This window comes from Haemorhous mexicanus, chromosome 7 (assembly GCF_027477595.1).
Source record: "Haemorhous mexicanus isolate bHaeMex1 chromosome 7, bHaeMex1.pri, whole genome shotgun sequence".
NCBI lineage: Eukaryota > Metazoa > Chordata > Aves > Passeriformes > Fringillidae > Haemorhous > Haemorhous mexicanus.
In genome coordinates this window covers 27,832,551-27,845,065 of record NC_082347.1, presented here as the reverse complement: position 1 = coordinate 27,845,065, position 12,515 = coordinate 27,832,551, and the positions used below count along the sequence as shown (strand labels likewise).

At 51.1% G+C, this 12,515-nt stretch overlaps 2 protein-coding genes across 2 annotated transcripts; both read left to right on the top strand.

Annotated features, from left to right (window-relative positions):
- Positions 1 to 769: 769 nt before the first annotated feature.
- LOC132330205 (homeobox protein HMX1-like) lies at positions 770 to 1,982 on the top strand. Its single transcript, XM_059852283.1, has 2 exons — positions 770 to 1,333; positions 1,461 to 1,982. The coding sequence occupies exons 1-2, from the start codon at positions 770 to 772 to the stop codon at positions 1,770 to 1,772; spliced, it is 876 nt and encodes a 291-aa protein (XP_059708266.1). The 3' UTR covers positions 1,773 to 1,982.
- Positions 1,983 to 10,289: 8,307 nt separating this feature from the next.
- Positions 10,290 to 11,890, top strand: LOC132329579 (homeobox protein vent1-like). The gene is given in 4 exon segments (XM_059850776.1): positions 10,290 to 10,314; positions 10,317 to 10,628; positions 10,803 to 11,035; positions 11,531 to 11,890. Coding segments are annotated over 4 exon segments (930 nt in total).
- The last annotated feature ends 625 nt before the right edge of the window (positions 11,891 to 12,515 follow it).

Below are 12,515 nucleotides of genomic sequence, written 5' to 3'. Positions count from 1 at the left end.
ATTTCAAAACTCTCAGCAGAATGTGAATTCTAAGGCAATAACTGTCATTTTCTGACTCGTTAGTCCAGAAACTTTTATGTAACCATACTTTTATATAAACGACCAGAAGCCTGTCGATTCGTAGAATCCAATGACCTTGACATTTACCTTTTTCTGTTTCACAACCTTCTCCTCCAAACTCCTCAGCCTGTGCCTGGTGCTTATAACCTGATACTGCAGTCCCGGAGAAGCCAGTGAGTTTCTCCGCTTGCCTGACTGAGGCTGTCTCGGGAGCGCAGTGCTCAGCCCCGAGAGGAGCAGGCTGGAGACCAGTGGGCCTGGTGCTTGAAAAGGAATGGAAAAGCAACTCCGGGAAAGGGAGATCGGAAGTAGCAGCGTCCCTTCTCCCTCCAGCGGCCGGGGATGCTGCGTTCCCCGGGGGTACATTCCCCAGCGCCTTCTGAGGCTGCTCAGCTCCATAAATGCCATTTGCATGGGGATAGGATGTAACGAGAGCTGTAAATCACCGACGGCGGAGTGAACTCCTCAGGGGCAGACACGGCGGAGCCGAGCCTCCGAGAGCCGGGGCAATGTGTGAACGATATCTTTTGTTGGGGGGGAGGTCTGATAGCAATTAGATGATACTTATCTGGCCCTTTGAAGTGTATTTACACAAACAACGTTTTCCTCCGGGAGTTACGCTATAAAGGAGAGGCCCGTGCTTCCCGACACCCTCCTTCCCGGCATCTCCGAAACAAGGCACGATGACTAAGGCCCCTTTCTCCGTGGAATGGTTGTCCCAGAGCAGCCAAACTCTCAAGAGCCCCACCGAGGGCTCCCCACACCGAGCATCGTCCGCAGGCCACCGGCCCGGCTCTGGCTCCAGCCTCGGCCAGAGCGAGCGGAGCCCGGAGCAACCGGCGGGGCCGCGGCACGGGGACGGGACAGGCGGCCGGAGCCGAGAGAGCACAGGTACCGAGACAGGCCGGGGCTCCCGGGCGGGGGGCGGCGGGTCTGGGACACCTCCGGGCCCTCCCGGGAAGGCACCAGTGCGCGGTGGCTGCTCGGGGACTGTGGGGGCGGCGGTTCCCCACGCGGTGCCCGGGCCTGGCTGACCCTTTGCTCCTCGTCTCTGTGCCCAGGAGCAGGCGGGAGGCCGTCGGGAGCGGTGCCGGATGAGGGTCCCGAGTGCCCGGGCCCCGAGGAGCCGTGCGGCCGCGGCGGGCGGCGGCTGCGCACGGCGTTCAGCGCGGAGCAGATCAGCACCCTGGAGAGCTCCTTCCAGCGGCAGCAGTACCTGGGCGCCGCCGAGCGCCGGCAGCTGGCGAGCAGGATGCGCCTCTCCGAGGTGCAGGTGAGCGGGGGCTGGGGGTGGCGCGGGATCGGTGGATGGCCACGGCACGGCTCCAAATAACGAGATAACCAAGCCTGGGTGGCGTTGTAACATCTTCTTTTCTCCTTCACCTGTACCGTTCCCCCAGATCAAGACCTGGTTTCAGAACCGCCGGATGAAGCTCAAGCGGCAGCTGCAGGAGCTGAGGACGGAGCCCTTCTGCAGCCCCTCTCTCCCTTACGGACCTCAGGGCGCCGTGGTGCCCCTGCCGCTCACATACGTGGCCCGGCCACCACCTCTGCCCCGGCAAGGAGCCCCCTCTGAGAGCTTCCCTTTGGCGGCCCTGCCCGCACCGGCCCTGGACCTCAGCAGCGCCTGCAGAGCACAGCCTGTTGGCTTCTGGGCAGCACCCTGCTTCGTGGGGTACCGGGACCCCAGGGCCTTCCTGCTGGGTGTCTGACCCTCTGATACCAACTAGGACTAAAGAGGATTTGCACTACTGACAGATACCTGGGTTGCCCTCGTCCGTAACTGGTTGGTGGAGTTATGATGCAGCACCGATCTAAACATTTGCAAAGACATGCTGGACAATCTGAATCATGGACTTCATGCCCTTGCATTTATAGGCAACTGTAAAATGTAAAATAGAAACGGGGTGGGACAAACAATAATATAAATGTAATCCTTTAATAAACCTATTTTTTTTTCCAGCTTTCACGTGAATTCCTTTGTCAAGGATTGTAGAGGTATTCATCCTGCCCCCCAAAAAAGCTCCTCTTCATTTAAAGAAGCATAGACTCCTTCTTATCTAGATTTTTTCTGCCCCACCTGCAATTTATTCTGCCACTGAATGCAAAAAAGCATGGATTTCCTTCTGTCTTCTAAAGCAGGTATCCAACCCTGTCATGGAACTGTGCTTTTAGCCAAATATGTGGATACACCTGTTACTTAATACTGGGCTTGCTATAGTAGCAGAACTTTAAGATTTAAAGATGCTTTTAAGATTTAAAAAATTACTTTCTAAATAAGTATATTGTATCTTGACGATTTTATGAGCTGCCTCAGTAGATCAGTAAAAACCTCTTACCTAAACAGATCCTGGAAAGGACCTTGAAATTTCTTATCTACAAAACAGTATCTGGCCATCTTACACGCAGTTATCGGGGTACAAGGGTGATAATCAAAAGAATTTTAACATTCCAAAGCTGGTTTTCCATAAGTGGCAGTAAAATTCCTTACCGCTGTGCTATGCACTTTTAAAATTTGGATAATGAGCTAGTATACTGACGATCAAAATGGCCCGATTTCAGGCCAGGAAAAGGGCTCTGAGAAATGATCTTTGACTGTAAATTGACATAAATCTTTCAAAGTCAATTGTCAACTAACATGAAAAGAGCAATAAAAATTTCCATGACTTTAGAGGTGATCTGGGAGGTTACTAAGGTATTTCCGGCACACTGGTAATTCAAACTCCTGTAATGAATGGTCTGAGGGTTCTCTGTCGGCCTCCTTGAATATCTTTTGTATACAGAGGCCAATCTCCCACTCGAGTGCCCTTGCCTGGAGAAAAGCAACATTATGTGCTGCTGTGGGCAGTGGGCTTTGTAGTCACCTCTGCAAGTTTTGATTTTTTTGTCATCTATGCTGTATTTTTCTAGTCTTCTGAGATAATAGTATTTGTTTGCGATTACACAAATTATGGGTCTCTAATGCAAGAGTTTCAGCTAAATTAAAAAGGCCTCAGGTGCTACCAATCTTGCTGAGATCTCAGGAACATTATACACTTATGGATTAAGGAGGTTTGTTGACACGTAAGTAAAATTCCCATTCGATGGAGGCTTATTTCTCCAAGTCAGGTATCATTAAACGGTAATATTGATTAGAAGAAATCTCTCTGACTCTTTCAAACACCACTAGGGAACTGGGGTGTCTCCAGAAAGAGCTGCAATTGTGAATATTTTCCTCTGCTCTAAAGCAGTCATGTTTAAAATAACTAAACAGTCAAAGCCAATAAATTTACAATTTGCCTTAAAAAAAAAAAAAAGGTATTAAGTATTAGATTCCATATGGCTATTCTATTTACAAGGGAGTAATGGCTGAAGGGTTAGGTGTTCCCTTTATAATCTCGTATTGCCACAGAGGAGAGACTCCACCACTCCTCCAAATGCTCTGCTCAGCTCGTACGAAAGGAATACTGGTAATAACCCTTCCTGCTCTCAGAGGCCAGAGCGGCGGTATGGGAAGCTGGGGGTGGAGGGACGGAGCGCTCCCTGAGGGCACCGGGACTACCCGCAGCGTTCCGGGAGCGCCCCACCCCGGACCAAATGGGGGAGGGTGAAAGGGAAGTGGGCACGGGCAGCGCCGCAGCTGGGTCCGGGGAAAGTGAGAGACAGATGGAAAGGCTCAGAGACAGGGAGAACAAAGTGCTCCCGCCTGCGAAGGGGAGCTGCTTCCTGGGAGGGGAACTGCGGGGATGGAGTTTGTGCAGGGGAGGAGGGTGTCATCGTCCCCTCCACCCCAATGCTAAATAGGGAGAGGCATGTCCCCGCGGAGAAGTGATCTGGGGTGGCTCTGAATAAACCCTCATCCCCTGGGTCTGCCTTCCCTGCTCCCGGGCTCGTAACGCCGCCCCAGGCTGCCCTGCCCTGCCTTGCCCGCACCCGAGCTGGGCTCCACCGCGTCCGGCGGTGCCTGGAGCGGGGTAGAAGCTTCCACTCCGTGCAGAGGTTTAGGGCCAGGCAGAGACAGCCGGTGCTGCCGGGGACAGCACGCGGTGCTGCCGTCCTTGCCATGGTTTAAAGCCTCGGGGTTTGTGGGGACCCCGCTGGGACAAGCGGGGCTGCGAGGCGGAGCGGCGCCAGCGCCGGGCGGTCTCGGGGACGGAGCTCAGTGCGCCCGGGTGGGTGTGTGCGGCTCCCCGTGCTCTGGCTGAGGCTGGCGGGTTTCGTGCCAGGGCTGAGAGCTGGTTAGCGGGACTAACTGGGCATCCCAGCTCCGGGCGTACGAGGTGCACAGCGGTGGGCGAGGCAGAAGCCGATCGCTGTTCGAGAGGGTGCTAATGGTCACTTAACATAATGACTCCTTGGCCACAGGTATGTTCAGCAAGCACATGAAATACCTTGCCAGTGTTTTGGCAGGGCTAGCTTGCAAATACTCTTCTGTTTCCCGGTAATTGCTCAAATGAACGCGAGAGGTGACGCTCACTTGGCTTAGTCCTCATTGGTATCAGGTTCCTCCGAATGTCTACATGTCTGCAAAAATCGGCTTTTTCTAGAAGGCAACTACTACGTTCCAGTTGTCTAGAAAGCTTTATGTGAAGTAATTTCATTTTTGCTAAAGCTGTCCAACACTAGCATTAAAATATGAATGCACTTTTTTTCCTTTGATCTGAGAGAAAGAAACTCGGACTTCATGCTTTATTCCTGCTAGTTTGAATTTCTCCTTCACTGTGTTTTAGCCCAGTCAGCAGTAAAGTGGCACTAGCGTCAGTGACACCTGCACGGTACCAGCCCCTCGCAGGGATGGGAGCGCTCCGGCTCCGGCCCCGCACGGCCCCGCAGCCGAGCCCCGGGCAGCGCCCGCCTTTGTGCCTACAATCGCACCGCAATAACCCAGCACCGGAACGCTCTCCGGCAGCACAAAGCGGTGTGGGCAAGTGAGCTACAGTTGGGAAGAGGGAGAAGAAAAAAAAAAAAGAAAAGAAAAGAAAGAAAAAAAAAAAAAAGGCCGATTAGCTGGGGAGGAGCAGTTTAATGCTCGTGGGGTGAAATTGTCGGAACCCCCTGGCCCGGCGGCTCTGGAGGAAGAGGCTGTATAATCTGGAAACTGGGCTCCCCGGGGAGGAAAAGGGGACAGGAGGGGAAAATTGCCAGAGCGCTAACTTCAAAGGCCTTCTCCCCTGCAGTGCGTGCGCGGAGGGTGAGAAACCTGATTGAATTAACACCGCAGGGCGGGGGAGCCGCCAGCAACCGCGCTCGGAACCGCCCGTCCCAATTTGGCTAAAGCAGCCGTCAGGGGACTGGGAATAGGATCGGGGTGTATCACCCCCCTGCAGCTCCTAGACATGCTGGAGCCACTCCAGGGACCTCTTTACAAACTAGGTGTAGTTATTCGGCGTTGTGTGCCAATCGAGAGAGATCTCGCACTGTTAGGCCATTACATCTAATTGCTGCCCATTATCTCTTTCTTTGATACTCAATTAGATGACAATTAACTTGATAAATCCCACCGAATTGGAGGGGGGAAGAAAGAGGAGAGACTTCTTGGTCTCGACATGTTCCTTGTGTAGATTTTACTACTTTTCCTTTATATTTGTGTCTTAAGCTCCTAGGCTTCGACCCAGTGTTATCCTCTAGTAGTACCTAGTAGGGAGCTAATCCCAGTGTCTCTTCGGTATTCAGGTAGGCTAAGCGCTTTAATTCTTATTTCAGCTCTTCGTTATTCTGCTTGGGCAATTCTGAACAACTGCGGAGGTGTCACAAGTCCTCAGGCACTTGGGCGATGGCGCACATAGAAATTCAAGTGCCAGTTCGTTTCGAGCTAGCTTGTACTTAACTTATCTAGATGCTTTCTCCATTAGTTCTGCAAAGCACACAGAAATATTTCCCCGATAAATCGTTTTTCATGCAAAATGCGTGTTTGCTCCCACAGTGGCTGAATGGGGATATCTGGGCTTGCAGCGTGAGTCGGCAGGGAAGAGGGTGAAGCGCTGCCGGCTGAGTCAGTAGCATTTGTCATTTATTGCGTGTTAGCCCGCATTGTTCCCGTGGGCAAAGGAGCGGCGGGGTGATGGCACTGTTAGTGTTCACGGGTACTTCAAACAGAAAAGCATCTATTCCCAAACAATCGATCTCGTTGATGCCTAATTGACTATCTAATAGCACCTATCAGGACATCAAAGGAGACGCTGAATAACCAAGTTAGCATTTCCAAAGGGGAGCAGTGGAGGGTACAAACAGCCATCAGCTGTCCCACCGGCCGGGAGCCCAGCCCGGGCCCTGCGGCTGCCTGTGGGCCAGCCACTACTGGGGCCCCTTCTGAAGCAGAGCAAACTCTCCTGGCTTGCCTGCACTTTCAGCCGTGTTGAAATCCCTTCCTTAAAATGAGTTTACTTACCTCTGAAGGGATGCTCCTCTTCCCCAGGCTGTCTCCTCCTGCCCACTTGTGCAACTAACCATGTCTCTTTTTTTTTTTTGGTTTGGATTTGTTGGCTTTTTCGCTTTCTCATAGTGGAGTGGGTGGCATTGCACCCCCTACCATCTCCACTCCTCCAGTTTTGTCAATAATATATTGGGAAATCTGTGCTTTTCATAAATACAATTAGGATCTGGCTATGACAGAGCCCTTATCCCAGATCTGGTGGCCTAGTACATCAACTCTCAATCTATGATAAATGCTATGATAGTTTGGTCTGTATGTTGTTTAGGGGTTTTTGTTTGGGCTTTTTTGTGTTTTGTTTTGTTTTTGTGGTTTGTTTTTTTTTTTTCATGGTCTACTTACAGACATGGCTAGCAGGCAGAAAGTTTGCAACTTGAAGATTTGCCCAACTATCTGAGCAATTATTCCCCTAGAGAAGGGCTGTTTTTCTATTGGCACAATATGCCCACTTTTTCTTTATGTTTTCTTGCAAAATCAGTGCGATGGTCTGCTGAAGGTGGCCTTGGCACACCAACTGCATTCCTGGGCAACAAAAGTGCTTCAGCATCTGGCAAAGCATGAGTAACTAGTGTCTTGCAGCCTGAACGTTGGGCTGGACCTTCCTCAGGCAATACCTTCATGCTATAGAGCTGCTCCAGTCCTGCCTGTTCCCATGGGTTTACATACCATGTGTGCACAAAGCCCCAGATGAAATATTCCCAGGCATACCAGTGAGAGAAATCTTCCATTTGTCCTTAGAAGTCTTGTTGAGCTCATATGGGAAGAGCAGTGTGTCCTGACAGCCGTATCTGTAATTATCACATCCTGGCACGAACCTCTGCGCTGACATTCAGGATATCATACCGAGTTACAAGAGTGCATAAGATTTCAGTACATTTCTTGAGAGCAGCAAGTGTGTTTCATATGGTTGTAAGGCTTGCATACAAAGGCAGAGGAATAAATATTTTTAGATGTAATTTGGAGAAATGGGTCCACTATGTTCTTAATATAACACACGTAAGAAAAATCTACCCATATTTCAACATTATACAATATCTGAAGTTCTGAGTATACAGAATTCTCTAGGAAAATACATAACTTTCCCTGAGAATTTAGATTTATTTTTCACCATGCTTATATATAAGATCAATTGAATGCTGAAAAAAATTCACATTATAGGAAAGAACTGAATGGTAGTAAATTTGTGTCTCATATGAGTCCCATACTACTGCTCAGTGAGGGGAAGATTTAACTGCAGATGCAGCACCTCTGTCCACCCAGGGTCGTTAGAGTTTTCAAGTTTCTCAAGCTGCCACCTCTTTCTAATGGGAACTACAATAGCCACATAACACCTTCCACACTTTTCCCATCTGTTCCAGGGTTTTGTGGTCCACAGATGCAGCTACTTTCATCAGGAGTTGGGGGGATCCTGGGGTTTGGTTTAAATATCCCACTAAATAGGCAATTCAGATTGGCATATAATTTTAAAAAAACCCAGTTTTCATTGACTTTCAGCAAACTGTGTGACATGTCAGCCACTTCTCTGCATTCCCAGCCAAAGGAGAGAGGGAAATGGCAGCAGCTCTTCAGGGTTAATAATAGTTGCCTTCTATAAGACACACGTAGTGTATCAGTGTAAATGTTGGTCTCTTTGGGCACAGCACTGCGTGGTCCTCTCGTGTCTGGTTCAGTTTTGGCAGCTGGGGATGAAGTGTCTCTCCTAGAGGGCAGTCCCTGGGTGTTTCTGTGTGCTCGGGTGAGGGGCCTGCAGGGCATAGGGGACCCAATGCTGCCTGGCTCGGCAAAGATTTCTTCTGCTGGAGAAACGGTGGGGGAGGCTGCCCTGCTGGAAGCAGAGTTCATGCTGTTTGTTCTGTGCTCGTTTAGGAGCTCCTGAATACCAGTGGTTTTCATGTATTGTGTCTAAACTTATTTCTGGTGAGGTAGTCAAACTCTGCAGATAGTACTCACTGCTTTAACAAGGACAACTTGCTGTGCAGAGTTTCCATGTGGCAGAACATGGGTTTTTCTGCTTGGATTTGTCCACATATGAGGTTATTCAGAAACTTGCTCTGAAATAAGAATGGAGATAAGATAGTGATGTGTTTGCTTCAGAAAAAGAGGGACCAAACACGAGTGGAATAGTTAAGGAATAGTTATTAAATCCTGAAGTTATTAAAATTATTGTGCAGCCTCTTAGTTCATTTGGAGAACAAAACCTATCCCTGCCTGACTGCAATGTGTCTGGGATTTAAAGGTTCGAGTTACAGTGGTTTTGGCTGGGTCAGTGGCACTCACAGGTGTGCGGTTCTGATCCAGGGGGGGATCCAGCTGTGTTTAACTGCTTGGACACTTGCATTGGCTTGTGCATATCAGCCAAAATGACAGTCTTGTGCCAGCAGTAAGTGAAACACCTTTAGTGGCTGTGCCCAGCACCCCTCAAAGAGCAGGGCGATCTCTGTCCTGGCTGTGCCGAGGCAACACCAGCCTTTCCCATCCCTGCCCGGAGGGGATAGTGTTGCAAGCAAAGCTTCAGGAGGCATCTGTGGGCTTGGCAAGGTGTTAGCATTGCTCGGGTGCCTGGGCTTTATCCCTCCCCCGGGGCCAGTGTGGGGATAAGCCGACTTTGTGGGATGGGAGGGGTCGATAACCCTCTACACATTACCGCGGCCACGGAGTTACGGGAACACCTGAGACAATGAAAATGAATAGCACGAATATGAGGGTTTTTTTCCCAAATGATTTTCATAATAAACTGGGGAGATGATTTAGTTGGGGTTTGGTTGACTTCATTTTTCCTTCTCACATTGCCCATGTGTGTGGGAACCAAATTATTGCTGTGCTTTAGAAAGAAACAAACTACTTCCCTGTTAGACCCAGGTTTATGGTGTCCACTTCTCCCTGTGATGCATCCGAGCAGGAACTCTGAGGATTTTGGAATCGTCATTGAAATTGAGGTCCTGTCAGTGCATTTACCCAGTCAGAGGGATTGGCGCTTGTTTCCATTCTCCTTTAAGCGAGGGTTAGAATGTGAGTAATTAAAGTATCGCTGCTGCCCGGGTGCTCGTGCTTGGTGTGGTATTTTTTTCTGGCGTGACCAAAACTCCGGTGAAGCTGAACAAAAGAAGAACCTGGAGACAGGCTGAGCTGCCGAGATGCCCCTTTCCCCCAGCCAAGATATGCTGGGAAGTGTCTTGGTGTCCTCACTGCATTACAAGGGCACCGTCCTCCTCGGGAAGCGGCATATGGATTGGGGTGGTATGAAGCTGATGAGGTGCGAGCTCCGCGGCTCACTCAGCGCTTTGATCACTAAACGATTGGGGAGATGGGCTGCGTTTTCTGGCTAGACAGGCGGCGCCAAGTTCAAGCTGAGAGGGCCCGAGGCTCTGCTCACCCCCAGCCTGGCTCCTCCCGGGGAGTGAGGGTTGAGCCCCGTGGATAGGGACTTCTTGACATTGGCTCCCCATGGCTTTTCCCAGGGAGGGAAAAGGACGGCGGGACTGGCAGGCTCTACCCGAGGTTCCTTATCCCTCATCCCTGCTCCGGCCCCGTGGGTGGGAGTCTGGGGGCTGGTTTCCGGCACGTGTGCAGTGTGGGACCCCGCGACTGAAAAGGGAGCGGTAAACCCGCGCTGCCACCGACAGCCACGGTGTCTTTAGACACCCGTCTGCGGGGCTGGGGCTGCCGTGCCCTGCCCTCCAGGGGAGAGGGGCAGCTTTGCACTTCAAGGGGGTCTCCCCGGTCCCGCAGACACGCTGGAGCCAAGGGCTGTAGACATTTGCCAGACGTGTGAACTTTCCTCCTCGGTGGTAGCTGTTATCTCTGCCCGATTCCCACTTTGATGTGTGTTCGCACTTACAAACGACCCCTCCCGGCACGGAGCGCCCATATAAGAGCGGGCCGCGGCCGTGGATCGCCCAGCCCCTCTCAGCCATGAATCAGGTGAATCAGGCTCAGATCCCTTCGGCAGAGACCAAATCCAACGGGGTCAGGCCCCACATCTGCTGTGCGCCCCCTCCCCGCGCCCCCAGGTCGCTGGGCAGCCCCACCCTCCTGGTCAGAGCCAAGCCCCGGCGGAGCAGCCCCCAGCCGGGCCAGCCCGCCGACAGCGAGCCCTGCGCGGCCGAGCCGAGCCGAGCCGATCCCCGGGACATCACCGAGCCCTGCCCGTCGGACACAGGTGGGTGAGGAGAGGAGAGTGGGTGGGAGGCCGAGAGAACAGGGAAGCGGGCTGGGGACACGCCGGGATCCAGGCTGCCGCCGGTGCAACGGCCTGGCAGGGCTGAGGGGCTGCGGAGGCACTGCCCCAGCAGGGCAGAGGCCTCACTGCCGCTCCTCCTCGTCCTCCCTACAGCCCCCGACGGCGGCTGGCTCAGCGCCGACGAGTCCTCGGGCTACGAGAGCGAGAGCGCGGAGCGCGGCGGGGCCGCGGCGGCGGGCGGGAACCGCGGGCGGCAGCGGCGGGCGCGCACCGCCTTCACCTCGGAGCAGGTCTGCCGCCTGGAGAAAACCTTCCAGAGACAGAAGTACCTGGGCGCCACGGAGCGGAGGAAGCTGGCGGCTGCCTTGCAGCTCTCGGAGATCCAGGTTAGTCCCATAGGAAGCGGATCCTTCCCCGTCCCGTTTGGAAGGAGCAGCCAGGTTCAGTTCTACATCAGTCTTTCGTGCGATGAACAGACTCCTCTGTGTAGTAGGGGCTGTGGGATCCCTCGGGCATTAAGAGTTATCACTCCAGGAAATTTGCGGCACTTTCTATCGGGAAGCCATCAAGGTTTTTTCATTTCTTAGTGAGATAAACTGTCCTGGATATACGGCGATCTGCGTGTACACCATGCAGAGCTCAAAACGGGTCCTAAGGAATCTAACTGGTTGTTGTAAAATCCCTGAACGAAGCCACTCTCTACTTCCCGCAGATCTTCTGCCTTTTGCTGAGTAGGTCAAAAGCATCAGTCCAACTGTGTTAATTCCATCTGAAGCAAAATGACAAAAGCACCTGAGATACGGTGTTCATAGTTTGCGCATTATCCTTAGGCAAGTTCTCTGATTTGTCTCCTGCATCCCCCCCTTCTTTTTGTTGCCTAGATTAAAACCTGGTTTCAGAACCGAAGGATGAAACTGAAGAGACAGATACAGGACCACCAGCACAGCCTCGTGTCCCCTGTTCCTTTCCACAGCTACGCTCCGGGGACCTCACCGGCTCTGTTTCAGGATGGTCTCCACTACCCTTTTGCTGCCCAGAACCAGAGACTCCTGCCTTTCACCCCGATGCCTGCTGTGCAGTTCAGATTCTCCTTTCCCAGATACGACACATCGCAAAGCACCTACCACTTTATGGCAAATGAACTGCCCTACTACCATCAACACCTTCTTCCTCATCCTTCTTTCCATCCAGTTATTCAGAACAAAATTGACAGGCAATGCCACCCAGTATATGCATTATAGGGACAAAGCAGTGTTTTATACTGTAATATATTTCATGCTCAGAATCTCTTGCCTGATTTGAAAGAATGTCTTTATTAAGTTAAATGTGAACGTTAATAATTTTATATTTTATAATTAATATTAAAATATTAATCTGTATAAAATGTTATGTATATGATTTTCATTCCTCCCCCCATTTTTTTCATAAATGTGTGTTTATATATATTAATAAAATTTGAACAGGGTTATATGTGTCAACTCTATGAAAGATTGCACTTGTGCAACGCAAACTGCAGCGGTCACTTGTCCTTCTGTGTAAAGGTAATGGGTTTAATGGTTAAATACATTTTCTCTGACTCTCCTACTGTCCCACCGAGATTGTCTGTCTGTTGAGTGTTTGGTAGCCTGGACAGAGGCAACTGCACCCAGTTTGCCCTGCACTCTGCTTTGAGCTAAGTACATCCTCCAGAGGAAGGATAAGTTGTCAGGGAGTTTCTCTTCTAGATGTAAGTCAAATATAAGTCCAGTCCCATCTTCCATGTGAAGGCAGCAGAGGTATTACTATTTATTAAGTCAGCATGTCTTTTAACAGTAATTAACAGATTAGGCCTTCATTATGGAATTTAAAGTTTTACAATTGCCAAAG